This window comes from Gopherus evgoodei, unplaced genomic scaffold (assembly GCF_007399415.2).
Source record: "Gopherus evgoodei ecotype Sinaloan lineage unplaced genomic scaffold, rGopEvg1_v1.p scaffold_57_arrow_ctg1, whole genome shotgun sequence".
NCBI classification, from domain to species: domain Eukaryota; kingdom Metazoa; phylum Chordata; order Testudines; family Testudinidae; genus Gopherus; species Gopherus evgoodei.
In genome coordinates this window covers 40,554-56,485 of record NW_022060078.1, presented here as the reverse complement: position 1 = coordinate 56,485, position 15,932 = coordinate 40,554, and the positions used below count along the sequence as shown (strand labels likewise).

The window sequence follows — 15,932 nt, the reverse complement described above, 5'->3', positions numbered from 1 at the left end:
GACCACCTCTGGGGAGGGGCAGCCGGGAACAGCTGCGTGGAGCAGTGTCGGGGCGGGCGGCCCTTGGGCTGAGCTGCGCCGCCTCTGGGGAGGGGCAGCCGGGAACAGCCGCGTGGAGCAGTGTCCGGGGCGGGCGGCCCTTGGGCTGAGCTGCAGCCGGGAACAGCCGCGTGGAGCAGTGTCCGGGGCCGGAACAGCCGCGTGGAGCAGTGTCCGGGGCGGGCGGCCCTTGGGCTGAGCTGCAGCCGGGAACAGCCGCGTGGAGCAGTGTCCGGGGCCGGAACAGCCGCGTGGAGCAGTGTCCGGGGCGGGCGGCCCTTGGGCTGAGCTGCAGCGGGGAACAGCCGCGTGGAGCAGTGTCCGGGGCGGGCGGCCCTTGGGCTGAGCTGCAGCCACTGCTGGGGAGGGGCAGCGGGGAACAGCCGCGTGGAGCAGTGTCCGGGGCGGGCGGCCCTTGGGCTGAGCTGCGCCGCCTCTGGGCAGGGGCAGCCGGGAACTGGCCCGTGGCCCCGACCGGGGGGGGGGGTTCGCCCCGCCTGGAGGCACCGCGCTCCGGCCCAGTGTGAAGCAGCCCCGGGGTCTCGGGCCGGGCCCCCGGCTCCCCGCAGCCCGGCCCATGAGCTCCAGCCCCTGCCCGGCAAGAACCCAGGCGTCCGGGGGCCTGGCACGTGCTCCTGGGGGCGGGGCCCGGTTGTCGGTGCCCCTCACTCCCGACCTGCAGCCCCGGACCCCTGTAGCCGCTCCCGGGGCGGGGCGGGACTCGCCCTGCGGCGCTGCTGCGACCCGCTTCCGGTCTGATGGCGTCACTTCCTTGTTCCGAGCGCGTCGCTTCCGGCCCCCGTTGCCGGGGCTACCGCGTGTACTTCCGGCGCGCCCTTAAGTCTCCAGGAATCGCTTCCGGAATCAGTGACGGGGGGAGCGGAGTCAACTTCCGTTTCCAGGGCGGAACTTCGAGGCGCGCGGTAACAAATGACTTCCGGCGAAGGGCTGCCACCCGGAAGTGGCCGTGGACTCGTCTATTTCCGGCGGCTCTGTCGCGCGGAGAGTGGAGTGGGGGAGGGGGGACTCGGTGACCTTTGATCCCTGAGGGGCGGGACCTGCAGCGCCCGCCATGGGGCCGGCGGAGAAGGTGCCGCGCTACGAGGCCTTCGTCAGCGACGTGCTGCAGCGAGACCTGTGGTGAGCCCCGCCCCCGCCTGGCCCCGCCCCCAGCGCGGTCCTGGCCCCGCCCCCGCGTCACCGCCGGGCCTCGGCCCCACTGACCACTTCGCCCCGCCCCCAGGTCTGCCTCGCCCCGCCCCCAGCAAACTCTCGGTTCTGGCCCCGCCCCCTGGCCTGCCTCGCCCCGCCCCCAGCGAACTCTCGGTTCTGGCCCCGCCCCCTGGTCTGCCTCGCCCCGCCCCCAGCGAACTCTCGGTTCTGGCCCCGCCCCGCCGCCTGCCTCGCCCCGCCCCCAGCGAACTCTCGGTTCTGGCCCCGCCCCCTGGTCTGCCTCGTCCCGCCCCCAGTCCCCGCCCCCACTGAATTGCTTCATCTCTCCCCACCTGGTCCAGCTTCCTGGTCCCCATATGGCCCCGCCCCTCCCCCGGCACTAAGCCCCTCCCCCGGTACCTCCTGGTCCCGCCCCCAGGCTCTGCCTGGCCCCGCCCCAACACTCAGCCCCGCCCCCAGGCTCTGCCTGGCCACGCCCGGCCACTCAGCCCCGCCCCCAGGCTCTGCCTGGCCCCACCCGGCCACTCAGCCCCGCCCCCAGGCTCTGCCTGGCCCCGCCCCGCCACTCAGCCCCGCCCCCAGGCTCTGCCTGGCCCCGCCCCGCCACTCAGCCCCGCCCCCAGGCTCTGCCTGGCCCCGCCCCACCATTCAGCCCCGCCCCCAGGCTCTGCCTGGCCCCACCCGGCCACTCAGCCCCGCCCCCAGGCTCTGCCTGGCCCCGCCCCACCATTCAGCCCCGCCCCCATGCTCTGCCTGGCCCCACCCGGCCACTCAGCCCCGCCCCCAGGCTCTGCCTGGCCGCGCCCCACCATTCAGCCCCGCCCCCAGGCTCTGCCTGGCCCCACCCGGCCACTCAGCCCCGCCCCCAGGCTCTGCCTGGCCCCACCCGGCCACTCAGCCCCGCCCCCAGGCTCTGCCTGGCCGCGCCCCACCATTCAGCCCCGCCCCCAGGCTCTGCCTGGCCCCACCCGGCCACTCAGCCCCGCCCCCAGGCTCTGCCTGGCCGCGCCCCACCATTCAGCCCCGTCCCCAGGCTCTGCCTGGCCCCGCCCCACCATTCAGCCCCGCCCCCAGGCTCTGCCTGGCCCCGCCTCCAGGCTCTGCTTGGCCCCACACCCAAAGACCGCTCGGCCCTGCCCCCTGGGCATTCACCATTTGCCCCCTGCATCCCCTGCTGTGGGACCCCCCCATTACCCCCCTGGCCTCGCCCCCATCTCGCCCAGTGTCTTGCGTCACCCGGCTCCAGCCCCTCACCGGCCCGTCCGGCCTGAAGTGGCCCTGGCCCCTTGCAGCTCTGCCAGCCAAGGGGGGTTCCTGTGCCATTGCCCCCCGGCGAGATGTGCCGGACCTTGGAGCACATGGGCGGGAGGATCCCCCCGTCTGTCTCCCTTGGGGCACCCCCAGTCCCCGTCCACCCCCCTGGACATTTGCCTTTTCTGCCACGGTCCCCCCGGCTGGTGCCCCGCAGCCCCCCCCCACCCGGCCGGTGCCCCTCACCCCGTGCTGTGTGGCAGGCGGGTGCAGCAGCAGCGGGAGGAGGTTTACGAGAAGATCACTCAGCACATGTGGCTAAAGACGGTCATTGAGCGTTTGCAGGTAATGCCCCCCCCCCCCGCCCGGCTGGGGTGTTCTTGTGGGGTCTCTGGGTGAGGGGGGGTCTCAGTGGGGGTGCTGCAGGCTCTCTGGCTGGGGGCGGCCTGTGGGGTGTCTGGCTGGGGGGGCTGCGTGGTCTCGTTGCAGGGGCCTGCACACTCGCTGACGGGGGGGGCTGTGGGGTCTCGGGGGGGGCTGCGGGCTCTGGCTGGGTGGGGGGGCTGCGGCTCTCTGGCTGGGGGGGGCCTGTGGGGTGTCTGTCTGGGGGGGCTGCGTGGTCTCGTTGCAGGGGCCTGCACACTCTCTGACGGGGGGGGCTGTGGGGTCTCGGGGTGGGCTGCGGGCTCTGGCTGGGTGGGGCGGCTGCGGCTCTCTGGCCAGGCACAGCTGACGAGCCCTCTCTGCCCGGCAGGAGGCAGACGGCCGAGCGGTGCAGACGCAGGTGGATTTGGGCTATAACTTCTTTGTCAACGCAGACGTGTGAGTGCCAGGGCCCCCGGGACCCCCTTCAGCCCCCCAACTTGATCCTGGGCCCCTGGGAGCCCCCCTACACATCTGCCCCCACTGCACCCCTCTGGGTCCCTCTTTCATTCCCTCCCCAGATCCCTCAACACCCTCTGGGTCCCTCCCCCATACCTCCCACCCCAAGTTCACCGCTGGGACCCCCTCCTTCTCTGATTCCACCCCACATGAACCCCTGACTCCCCCATATGTCCCCTTACCCCAGTTCAGTGATTGTGGCCACCCCCAGAGCTTCACCCCTACACTCCAGCATCTGATCCTGCTCCCCCCACCCCCACAGAAGCCTTCTCTGCCCCCCTCAGGTTCCCTAAACTTCCCCCCACACCCCACCAGCTCTCTGCTCTCCCACAGTGCTGCCCCCCCAGGTAACCAGTGTGGTTGAGGCCTCCACCACCTGCACCGCATGACCCCCCCCCCCGAAATCTCCTCATGTTGCAGGCCTGACAGCTCCAGGATCTTCGTGGCCCTCGGCTACGGGTTCTTCGCGGAGCTGACGCTGACAGAGGCGCTGCGCTTCGTGGAGAGGAAAACCAAGTTACTGATCGAGTGAGTGGGGGAGACGATCCCCCCCCCCCCCGTGGGGCTGGTCCCCAGCTGCCCCTCCCCAGAGCTGGGCAAGCCATCCTCCTGCGGCATCATATGGAGCTGTTGCCCAGTTTTTCCCCACCCCAGAGCAGCTGCATTCTGACTCTGGGAGCTAACCAGGGCGCGGGCTGGATTCCTTGGTGGCCCCACCTTGGTCATGGTCCATGCAGGGGAAAGGGGGACTCCCATCCCCTAACACTGCCCTGTCAGGTGTGTCTCTTTTGCAGGCTCAGCGAATCCCTCACCAAGGACTCGGCCAAAATAAAGGCCAATATCCGGATGGTCTTGGAGGTAACAGGGGACGGGGTTGCAGGATTGAGAGACCAGAAGGGGGCGCTTGCCCTGGGCAGGCAGGGTGGGCACTGTGCTGTGGGGAGCGGGACAGGGGGCTTTGCAGGGGGTGCTCTCCCCTGGCAATCAGGGCTGGGTGCTAGGGGGCACCATGGGGCAGGGCAGGGGGCTAGGGAGGGGGTGCTCTCCCCTGGCAGTCAGGGCTGGGTGCTAGGGGGCACCATGGGGCAGGGCAGGGGGTTGGGGAGGGGGTGCTCTCCCCTGGCAGTCAGGGCTGGGCACTGAGGGGCACCGTGGGGTGGGGGGCTGGGTAGAGGGCGCTCTTGCCTGGCAGTCAGGGCTGGGTGATGGGGGGCACTGTGGGGCAGGGCAGGGGGCTAGGGAGGGGGTGCTCTCCCCTGGCAATCAGGGCTGGGTGCTAGGGGGCACCATGGGGCAGTGCAGGGGGTTGGGGAGGGGGTGCTCTCCCCTGGCAGTCAGGGCTCTGCACAGGGGGAACCATGGGGTGGGGGGCTGGGCAGGGTGTGCTCTCCCCTGGCAGTCAGGGCTGGGCAGTGGAGAGGGGGGCTGGGCAGGGTGTGCTCTCCCCTGGCAGTCAGGGCTGGGTGCTGGGGGGCACTGTGGGGCAGGGCAGGGGGCTGGGCAGGGTGTGCTCTCCCCTGGCTGTCAGGGCTGGGTACAGGGGGGCACTGTGGGGCAGGGCAGGGGGCTAGGGAGGGGGTGCTCTCCCCTGGCAGTCAGGGCTGGGTACAGGGGGGACCATGGGGTGGGGGGCTGGGCAGGGGCGCTCTCGCCTGGCAGTCAGGGCTGGGCACTGAGGGGCACCGTGGGGTGGGGGGCTGGGCAGGGGCGCTCTCGCCTGGCAGTCAGGGCTGGGCAGTGGGGAGGGGGGCTGGGCAGGGTGCGCTCTCCCCTGGCAGTCAGGGCTGGGTGTTGGGGGGCACTGTGGGGAAGGGCAGGGGGCTAGGGAGGGGGCGCTCTCGCCTGGCAGTCAGGGCTGGGTGCTGGGGGGCACTGTGGGGCAGGGGGCTAGGCAGGGGGTGCTCTCCCCTGGCAATCAGGGCTGGGTGTTGGGGGGCACTGTGGGGAAGGGCAGGGGGCTAGGGAGGGGGCGCTCTCGCCTGGCAGTCAGGGCTGGGTGCTGGGGGGCACTGTGGGGCAGGGGGCTAGGCAGGGGGTGCTCTCCCCTGGCAATCAGGGCTGGGTGCTAGGGGGCACCATGGGGCAGTGCAGGGGGTTGGGGAGGGGGTGCTCTTCCCTGGCAGTCAGGGCTGGGCACAGGGGGGACCATGGGGTGGGGGGCTGAGGAGGGGGTGCTCTCCCCTGGCAGTCAGGGCTGGGCAGTGGAGAGGGGGGCTGGGCAGGGTGTGCTCTCCCCTGGCAGTCAAGGCCGGGAGCTGGGGGGCACCGTGGGGTGGGGGGCTGGGGGTTCTGATGTTCCCCCCCAACACCCCGTTTCTCTCCCCTCCCCCCTAGGGCCTGCGGGAGCTCCAAGGCTTCCAGGACCTGCCTGAGGACCCCAGACGAGACCTCGCCCTCTAGGACCCCCACCCCCAGGTCTCTGCTCAATGATGTGGGGGCAGGGAATCCCAGGGGGGCACTAGGGGAATCCTCACCCCCTCCTGCTGTGTTTCCCTGTTCCATGGGGGCCAGGACTCCTGGGTTCTCTCCCTGGTTCTGTTCCCCACCTCCCCAGCCAGTCCAATCTCTCATGCTGCCTCAGTTTCCCCTGCTGTCCCTGGCTGCAGCATCCTGTCATCTCATTTCAACTGTGAAAATAAAGACTCTGACTAGGGTCTATGTGTCTGGTTTTGTTCTCCGGCGGCCTGGTGGGGGGGTGCGGGGACCCCCTCATGCCCCCCCGGCCCCTCTGCTCTGCCTCCAGCTGGGACCCCCAGCCAGCCCCCCTGAGCGAGGGTGGAATCCATGGGAGCTGAGTGTGGGGCAAGGAGCCCGGACTCCTGGGTTCTCTCCTCGGCTCTGGGAGGGGAGTTGGGGCTGTTGGGGCAGGGGGGCTGGAAACCCGGACTCCTGGGTTCTCTCCCTGGCGCTGGGAGGGCAGAGGGGCCTGGTGGGGGCAGGGGGCTGGGAGCCCGGACTCCTGGGTTCTCTCCTCGGCTCTGGGAGGGGAGTAGTGGGGACGGGGGAGAGGGGTTGGGCTCCCCCAGCTGGGGAGAGAACCCAGGCGTCCTGGCCCAGCCCCTCCCCGCTCCCTTTCCCCTCCCCCCCGCTCTCTCCTCCCCTTTCCCTGGTGCATGTGACAGGCCCCGTCAGCAGCCGCCGCATCCCCCGTCTCGCTGGATCCGAGCCACGGCGGCCCCCGGCTCCGGACCTGCCGCCGCCCCCTACCGGGGCCGGGGCCCCCACCCGGCCGGCGCCGCGGGACCCGGGACTTTCCCGGCAGGCGCATGCGGCGGAGCTCGGCCACCTGGGGGGGCCGCTCGGCGCGGAGCTGAGAACCGGCCAGGGACCAGCCACTGGGACCAGTAACCAGCCAGGGACCAGCCACTGGGGACCAGTAACCGGCCAGAGACCAGCCACTGGGAACCAGTAACCGGCCAGAGACCAGCCACTGGGAACCAGTAACCAGCCAGGGACCAGCCACTGGGACCAGTAACTGGCCAGAGACCAGCCACTGGGGACCAGTAACTGGCCAGAGACCAGCCAGGGACCAGCCACTGGGGACCAGTAACCGGCCAGGGATCAGCCACTGGGGACCAGTAACCGGCCAGGGATCAGCCACTGGGACCAGTAACCGGCCAGGGATCAGCCACTGGGGACCAGTAACCGGCCAGAGACCAGCCACTGGGACCAGTAGCCGGCCAGAGACCAGCCACTGGGGACCAGTAACCGGCCAGACACCAGCCACTGGGACCAGTAGCCGGCCAGAGACCAGCCACTGGGGACCAGTAACCGGCCAGAGACCAGCCACTGGGACCAGTAACCGGCCAGGGACCAGCCACTGGGACCAGTAACTGGGACCAATAACCGGCCAGAGACCAGCCACTGGGACCAGTAACCGGCCAGAGACCAGCCACTGGGGACCAGTAACCGGCCAGAGACCAGCCAGGGACCAGTAACGAGCCAGGGACCAGTAACGAGCCAGGGACCAGCCACAGGGGACCAGTAACCGGCCAGAGACCAGCCAGGGACCAGCCACTGGGGACCAGTAACTGGCCAGAGACCAGCCATGGAGGACCAGTAACCGGCCACTGGGACCAGTAATTGGCCAGGGACCAGCCACTGAGGACCAGTAACTGGCCAGGGACCAGTCACGGGGGACCAGTAACTGGACACTGGGACCAGTAACCGGCCAGAGACCAGCCATGGGGGACCAGTAATCGGCCACTGGAACCAGTAACTGGCCAGGGACCAGCCACGGGGGACCAGTAAACGGCCAGAGACCAGCCACGGGGGACCAGTAACCAGCCACTGGAACCAGTAACTGGCCAGGGACCAGCCACGGGGGACCAGTAACCAGCCACTGGAACCAGTAACTGACCAGGGACCAGCCACGGGGGACCAGTAACCGGCCACTGGGACCAGTAACCGGCCAGGGTCCAGCCACGCGGGACCAGTAACCGGCCACTGGGACCAGTAACCGGCTGGCGACGACCTGGGGGGCTCGGGGGTCCCATGGAGCCCCTTGCTCCATCTCCGGGCCCCGGGGCCGCGCTGACAGGTTAGTGGGCGGCGCCCTCGGGGGAGAAAACCTCACAGAATATCTCCCTGCCCCACGGCACCACCCAATCCCCCGGCCAACCCCTTGCCCCACTCCCTGCCCCACGGCACCCTCAGCACCCCCTGGCCAGCCTCTCGCCTCACTCCCTGCCCCACGGCACACCCAGCACCCCCTGGCCAGCCCCTTGCCCCAATCCCTGCCCCACGGCACCCCCAGAACCGCCTGGCCAGCCCCTCGCCCCACTCCCTGCCCCATGGCACCCCCAGAACCGCCTGGCCAGCCCCTCGCCCCACTCCCTGCCCCACGGCACACCCAGCACCCCCTGGCCAGCCCCTCGCCCCACTCCCTGCCCCATGGCACCCCCAGAACCGCCTGGCCAGCCCCTCGCCCCACTCCCTGCCCCATGGCACCCCCAGAACCCCCTGGCCAGCCCCTCGCCCCACTCCCTGCCCCACGGCACACCCAGCATCCCCTGGCCAGCCCCTCGCCCCACTCCCTACCCCACGGCACCCTCAGCATTCCCTGGCCAGCCCCTTGCCCCAATCCATGCCCCATGGCACCCCCTGTGCCCCCTGGCCAGCTCCTTGCCCCAATCCCTGCCCCACGGCACCCTCAGCACCCCCTGGCGAGCCCCTTGCCCCAATCCCTGCCCCACGGCACCCCCAGAACCGCCTGGCCAGCCCCTCGCCCCACTCCCTGCCCCACGGCACCCCCAGAACCACCTGTCCAGCCCCTCGCCCCACTCCCTGCCCCATGGCACCCCCAGAACTCCCTGGCCAGCCCCTCGCCCCACTCCCTGCCCCACGGCACCCTCAGCATTCCCTGGCCAGCCCCTTGCCCCAATCCATGCCCCATGGCACTCCCAGTGCCCCCTGGCCAGCTCCTTGCCCCAATCCCTGCCCCACGGCACCCTCAGCACCCCCTGGCCAGCCCCTTGCCCCAGTCCCTGCCCCATGGCACACCCAGCACCCCCTGGCCAGCCCCTAACCCCACTCCCTGCCCCATGGCACCCCCAGCACCCTCTGGCCAGCCCCTCGCCCTGCCCCACGGCACACCCAGCGCCCTCTGGCCAGCCCTTTGCCCCACTCCCTGCCCCACGGCACCCCCAGCACCCCCTGCCCAGACCTTTTCCCCACTCCCTGCCCCACGGCACCCCCAGCGCCCCCTTCCCAGCCCTTTGCCCCATTCCCTGCTCCACAGCACCCCCAGCCTCCCTGCCCAGCCCTTGCCCCACTCCCTGCCCCATTGCACCCCCCCAGCCCAGCCCCTTGCCCCATGGCACCCCCAGCCCCCCAGCCCAACCCCTGACCCCACAGCACCCCCCTGCCCAGCCCCTGCACCTCTCCCTGCCCCACAGCACCCCCCCTGCCCAGCCCTCAGCCCACTCCCTGCCCCTCGGCACCCCCTGCCCAGCCCTTCGCCCCACTCCATGCCTTATGACACCCCAAGCGCCCCCTGCCCAGCCCCACGCCCCACTCGCTGCCCCACAGCACCCCCAGCGCCCCCTGCCCAGCCCCACGCCCCATGGCAACCCCCAGTGCCGAGCCCTGACCGCCAGGGTAGAGCCCCCTGCCCAGCCTCTCACCCCACTCTGTTCCCCACAGTACCCCCGATCACCCCCCACCCCACTCTGCTCCCTGCCCCACAGCACCAAGAGGGCTGCACTAGGACCTTGGGGAGATATGAGAAGATGCCCCCCCAACCCCGGGTGCTGAGTGCTCCTCACTCCCGACCCGCAACCCCGGCCCGCACAGCCCCCTGTTACCCCCCATCCCTGAGCATTCATGGTTTGATCCAACTGCAGAAAATCTTATTTTAGGCCAAATCCTGAAATTTCCTTGCGGGGAGAATAATGAGGTGCCCAGGGTTGGGGGGGCAGGTCTGTGGGTTAAGAGTGAGGTGACGGGGGGGCTGCGGGTTGGGAGTGAGGGGCACTGGCGGAGCCAGGTGGAGGGGGCTTTGGGAGGGGGGCTGCGGGTTGGGAGTGAGGGGCACCGGCGGAGCCAGGTGGAGGGGGCTTTGGGAGGGGGGCTGCGGGTTGGGAGTGAGGGCCACTGGCGGAGCCAGGTGGAGGGGGCTTTGGGAGGGGGGCTGCGGGTTGGGAGTGAGGGGCACCGGCGGAGCCAGGTGGAGGGGGCTTTGGGAGGGGGGCTGCGGGTTGGGAGTGAGGGGCACCGGCGGAGCCAGGTGGAGGGGGCTTTGGGAGGGGGGCTGCGGGTTGGGAGTGAGGGGCACCGGCGGAGCCAGGTGGAGGGGGCTTTGGGAGGGGGGCTGCGGGTAGGGAGTGAGGGCACCGGCGGAGCCAGGTGGAGGGGGCTTTGGGAGGGGGGCTGCGGGTTGGGAGTGAGGGGCACCGGCGGAGCCAGGTGGAGGGGGCTTTGGGAGGGGGGCTGCGGGTTGGGAGTGAGGGGCACCGGCGGAGCCAGGTGGAGGGGGCTTTGGGAGGGGGGCTGCGGGTTGGGAGTGAGGGGCACTGGCGGAGCCGGGTGGAGGGGGCTTTGGGAGGGGGGCTGCGGGTTGGGAGTGAGGGGCCCTGGCGGTGCCGGCTGGGGGGAAGGCCGCAGATCTGGAGTGAGAGGCACCAGCAGTGCCTGGGCGGGGAGGGGAGGGGAAGGGGGCTGCGGGTCGGGAGTGAGGGGCACCAGCGGAGCTGGGGGGGTTTCAGGTCCCTGTCCCACGCTCTCCCCATCCCCCGCAGTCATGGACCCCTCGGTGACGCTCTGGCAGTTCCTGCTGCAGCTGCTGGAGCAACAGAGCAACGGGCACCTGATCGCCTGGACGTCGGACGACGGCGAGTTCAAGCTGGTGGACGCCGAGGAGGTGGCCCGGCTCTGGGGGCTGCGTAAGAACAAAACCAACATGAACTACGACAAGCTCAGCCGCGCCCTGCGCTACTACTACGACAAGGTGAGCCCCTCCCCCCCGCCGGGACCCAGGCGTCCGGGCCACCCCCTTCCCAGAGCCGGGGAGAGGACCCAGGAGTCCTGGCTCCCAGCCCCCCCCGCTCTAACCACCAGCCCCCAATCCCTGCCCAGAGCCGGGAGAGAACCCAGGGGTCCTGGCTCCCAGCTGTCCCCATTCTATCCTTTTTCTTTCCAGAACATCATCCGGAAGGTCAACGGGCAGAAGTTTGTCTATAAATTTGTCTCGTACCCGGAGCCGGCCGGCGTGGAGGGGGCCCGGGAGGAAGGGACGCTCCGGCGAGTGGAGCCGGCACTCGCCGAGTCTCGGCTGGGGGAGGGGAGCTCCGGGCCCCCCAAGTCCTTGCGTGGGGGGGGCATCCCCCGGAGTAGCCGTAACGAGTACATGCGCTCGGGTCTATACTCCACCTTCACCATCCAGTCGCTGCAGGCGGCCCCCCCCGGGCGAGCGCCCCGCCAGGACCCCCCAGCTCTCTGCAGCGAGCCCCCGGACCTCCCCGACCTGGCCCCCGGGAAGATGGAGGAGATTCCCCAGCTGGAGATCAGCATCGAAGGAGCAGACGAGAGCGAACCCCTGCAGGTGAGCTGGCCCTGTCGCCCCACCCCGGAGCTGGCTGCATCTCAGCGCTGGGCGTTACATGTGGCTGCTCCCTAGCTGCCCCGCCCCAGCGCTGGCTGCATTTCTCTATCTTGCCCCCAGGTCTTTGTGGGGCCGGAGCCCCTGGATGCAGAGCACCCCCCCCAAGAGGATACGCCTCTGCAGGACCCGGGGCTGCGGCCGGTGGTGGTGAAAGTGGAGGCGGAGGGGTCCCCGCTCCTAGTTTTGATCGACTCGGGGGTGAAGCAGGAAGCCCCACCTGCCGACGAGACTCCCAGGGGGACGGAGGCGGAGCTCCCGGCAGGGAAGGAGCCTCAGGAGGAGAAAGAGGAGGGAGTGCCTGGGGGGGCCCCCAGTGAGGGGCACGGCCCAAAGGGGCGGAAGCCCAAGGACTTGGCGCTGCCCTCCCTGCCCGGGCAGGAGAAGATCAGCGCGGCCGGCGGCTCCCTGTTGGCGCCTGGCGGGGGAGCGGGCAGCGGGCTGACGCCTACCACCGTGATCTCCACCCACACGCTAGTGAGCAGCTATGGGGTGGGGAGGCGGGGCGGGGCCTGGGGCGTAGGGGGAGGGATCTGTGGGTGGGGGGAGCGGCTTGTGGTGGGGTGAGGGCCTGCAGGGGCCGGATGATTGGAGATGGGGAAGGGGTCCTGGGGCAGAAGGGATTGTGGGGAGGGAGCTGGGGTTGGACGGGAGAAGGGGTCGCTCTCTCTCTCTCTCTCTCTCACCACACTCCTGTCCTGTGCAGACCCCTGTCCTGCTGACCCCCAGCTCCCTGCCACCCACCATCCACTTCTGGAGCACCCTGAGCCCCATCGCTCCACACAGCCCCGCCAAGCTCTCCTTCCAGGTATGCAGCGGGCTTTGGGTCAGGAGGGAGGGGCACCGGCAGGGCTGGGCGGAGTCCAGGGCTGGGCTAGTGGGGGGCTGTGGGTTGGGAGTGAGGGGCACCGGCAGCGCTGGGGGGAGTCCAGGGCTGGGCTAGTGGGGGGCTGCGGGTCAGGACTGAGGGGCACCGGCAGCGCTGGGGGGAGTCCAGGGCTGGGCTAGTGGGGGGCTGCGGGTCAGGAGTGAGGGGCACCGGCAGCGCTGGGGGGAGTCCAGGGCTGGGCTAGTGGGGGGCTGTGGGTCAAGAGTGAGGGATATGGTCAGTAGGTCACTCCCCTACTTCTCCCCACAGTTTCCCTCTAATTCTGGTGGGCAAATCCACATCCCCTCGCTGAGCGTGGATGGACTCTCCACTCCGGTCGTGCTGTCCCCGGGGCCCCAGAAGCCGTGAGTCCAGACGTCCGTCCGTCTCTCTCCGCTGCTGGCGGAGCTGGCTAGGGGAGCGCCCGTTCCGCACCTGGATTCTTGACCCAGTCCTGCGGGACTCTTTACCAGGGCGGCTGGATACGGCTGTGTCCTGCTTCGGACCGAGAGCCCTGCTTGGTGTCAGCGGTGGGATGCGCCTGCTGGCTCGTTTCTAATGGGAGCCGGAGCACGCCGCCATTTTGCCCCTAGGGGGCGCAGTGTGGGACATTCCCCTTGGTGCTCACTCGGCCTTGAGCCCCCCCAGGGCCTTGCAGCTCTGACCCCATTTTTCTGGGGTCGTTGTGTTTAATCCCAGCCCGGGTGGCTCGGGGTGTATTTCCGACGTGGAAGGATACGTCCCTCGGGGACTGAGGTGTGGTTCGGCCGCCAGTTGTGGGGCTGATTTTATTTATTACCCAGGGCCTCCTGGCCCTGGTTTGAAACCCTCCGTTGGTGGCCTTTGTCGGCCTCCCCGTAGCCCCTCTTTGTGCGGGCTCTGCGTCGGCCATCTTTGTTTCGAGAGGGTGGCCGCGTCGGCCATCTTGGTTTGCTGACATCACACCCGCCACTCATCCCTGTGGGTCCGGTGGAGGAAGAAGTCCTGCTCTTCGCTTCTTGTTTCTTGATTTACTTCCTGGAGGTCAAAGGTCACCTCCTCGAGTTGCCATAGAAGCGGCAGGCAGAGGAAGTCCCGCCCTAATTCCCTCCTGTAGGTCGAAGGTTGCCTGTTCGTCACCATGGAAACGGCCGGGAGGGAAGTCCCGCCCGCTGATTTCAGGGGCTGGTTCTCTCCTTGCAAAGCTTGTTTCCTTGATTTATTTCCTGACGATCAAAGGTCACCGTGGAACTGGCCGCAGAGGAGTCCCACCCGTCGCCCCTTTCGTAGGGAGGGTTCCTTCATTTGTCTCCCATTTGTTGCCCGGGAAGTGAAGTCCCGCCTTTTGAGGACAGTCGCCAGGGGCTCCCTTGACTTCCTGCTGGCCCACGAGCTCCGCAAAGGAGGAAGTTCTGCCCTGTTTCCACTCTGCTACTTCCTGTTCAAAGTGCGCTGATTCTGGGGAAGTGCCGAAGGAGGACGTCCCGCCTTATTAACCTCTCATCTACTTCCTGCAAATCAAAGGCCACCAATTCTGTGGACGGGGCAAAGAAGGAAGTCCCGCCTTAGTAATGTCTCATCTACTTCCTGTGAGTCAAAGGCCACCAATTCTGTGGACGGGGCAAAGAAGGAAGTCCTGCCTTAGTAATGTCTCATCTACTTCCTGCGAATCAAAGGCCACCAATTCTGTGGACGGGGCAAAGAAGGAAGTCCCGCCTTATTAATGTCTCATCTACTTCCTGTGAGTCAAAGGCCACCTATTCTGTGGACGGGGCAAAGAAGGAAGTCCTGCCCTTCTCACTGCTGTTGATGTCCTGTTAGTCCCACAGGGCCTGCACTGCGTCATACGGGAAAGGGCTGCCTTGTCGTCTTGTTTTGATACCAAAATTTTCTGGGGCTGTGAGCTTCTTGCTCGAGATATAGATCTATATTTTTGAGGGCCATCCCAAGGGGCTGAAATACCCGAATGTCATTTCTTTAGCGCCCTGCGGGAGTCCCAGCTCCTTTCTATTTTTCAGAGAGTATATTGATATGATTGAACTATTTGATCATATACAAATCTACAGGGCTCGGCGCTATTTATCTGCTGGGCTGTCTTTTTTAATATATAAAATGGTTCTATATTTGAACGGGGGGTGGCTTTTACAATGGAAGTGGGGGAAATGGACGGGGTGGAAGTGACCTCCCTGGATTTAGGGGCGGGATTCAGAGAGCGATTGGAGGCAGTAGCGCGGTGACGAGTGCTGAATTTCTGTCCCCATGGTGTAGATTGGGGGACGCTGTCTCTGCTGGCGTTAATGGAGCAAGACTCCTGTGTCAGGGAAGGTGGCGTCAGCTGAATGGGGGTAGGAGGAGGGTGTAATTGGACGGCAATTGTTGGCCAATTAGCGAGATAACAGGGCCATGGCCAACAGATCCCTTTGTGCTTGAAAGACAGTGTCGTCCCCCTCTCTGGGGTGACCCTCCTCCTTCCCCTAGGGGCGGATTTGAACTGTCGCAATCATGCTGGTTTGCACTGGGAAGGCCCCTCGGCTCTGGCCGTCTCCGCCTGGTGCATCAGCCACTTTGGACGACCTGTGAGACACGGGCGAGGCTCCCAGGAACGGCTTCCCGGAGACTGAGCTGGGCCAAACCCATGCACGAGCCATGCCTGAGCCTGGAGCCAAGCACGGAGAGGCCAGGAGGCTGCCGGGGAATGGGCTCCAGCGACGCCGCAGCTGAGACGCAAACGATGAGTCGAACACGTGCTGTGAGGCCAACATGGATGAGCCATGAATAAAACACGTGCAACATGTGAGTAAACCACAAGTAGCCCACATGTAAACCATGGATCAATCACGTGTGAAAATAGGAGAAAGTCATGAGTAAGCCACGTGTAACCCATGAGTGACCTACAAGTAACTCACGAGCAGAAGACGTGCTGCCGAGTGTTGGCCATGAGCAGACCCCATGTGCTCTCTCTGCTGGCTCGCTGGGTTTTCAGAGCTGTTCTCTGCTGTGAGGGAGAGGCCCTGGCCCTGTTTTTACCCCCCTGCGCCTCCCCCACAGGGGTTGCCAGCTGCCACACCCTAGTGCAGCCACCGTCCCAAAGCCGCAACGTGGGGCGGTTGAGCTGTTTAGTTTCCTGTGGAGCAAGGACGGAGCTGTTGGGGGGGTGACTGGAGGGAGGGCCAGCGGAGACCCGGGCCTGGCTGGCGACTGACGTGGTTTGGAGATTTCCAGCCTGGGGAATTTATCTAACCATGTATTGACCATTGGGCCAGAATGGGGATTGGAGCCGGGCATCGTACCATGCAGTGTGGGAGTGGATCCCGGGATCCTACCGTGCAGTGTGGGAGTGGATCCTGGGATCCCAGGTACCATGTGGGAGCTGATGCCGGGATCCTGTTGTGCCAAAGTGGAGAAGATCCCAGGATCCTGCCGTGCTGGAGTGGATCCAAAGGCAGCAGCCCTCCCCATCTGTTCTTCCCGTGTCCCTGTCTCTGCCTTGTTAACCCCCCCCCGTCTGTCCTCCCCCAGGGTGGGAGGGGGCCTGCTCGGCGTGACGACTCCCCCTCGTGACCTGCCCTGTACATAAATCTATTTTTAAACGATCTGATTGGCATCCTTTGTCTCATGGGGGAAGGGGGGCGATCATGGGTC

General features: G+C 67.7%; 2 protein-coding genes across 3 annotated transcripts; both read left to right on the top strand.

Annotated features, from left to right (window-relative positions):
• Positions 1-847: 847 nt before the first annotated feature.
• On the top strand, positions 848-6,001 carry UXT (ubiquitously expressed prefoldin like chaperone). 2 transcript variants are annotated; one of them, XM_030547203.1, is made up of 6 exons: positions 848-1,179; positions 2,727-2,808; positions 3,218-3,285; positions 3,766-3,873; positions 4,140-4,203; positions 5,680-6,001. In XM_030547203.1, the coding sequence occupies exons 1-6, from the start codon at positions 1,112-1,114 to the stop codon at positions 5,743-5,745; spliced, it is 456 nt and encodes a 151-aa protein (XP_030403063.1). In that variant the 5' UTR covers positions 848-1,111; the 3' UTR covers positions 5,746-6,001. The 2 variants fall into 2 exon arrangements, with proteins under 2 accessions (XP_030403063.1, XP_030403062.1); XM_030547202.1 differs by having other exon boundaries at positions 2,682-2,808.
• Positions 6,002-7,802: 1,801 nt separating this feature from the next.
• ELK1 (ETS transcription factor ELK1) lies at positions 7,803-15,884 on the top strand. Its single transcript, XM_030547201.1, has 6 exons — positions 7,803-7,885; positions 10,584-10,792; positions 10,985-11,386; positions 11,507-11,920; positions 12,150-12,251; positions 12,582-15,884. Exons 1-6 carry the CDS (start codon positions 7,840-7,842, stop codon positions 12,678-12,680), a joined length of 1,272 nt encoding a protein of 423 aa, XP_030403061.1. The 5' UTR covers positions 7,803-7,839; the 3' UTR covers positions 12,681-15,884.
• The last annotated feature ends 48 nt before the right edge of the window (positions 15,885-15,932 follow it).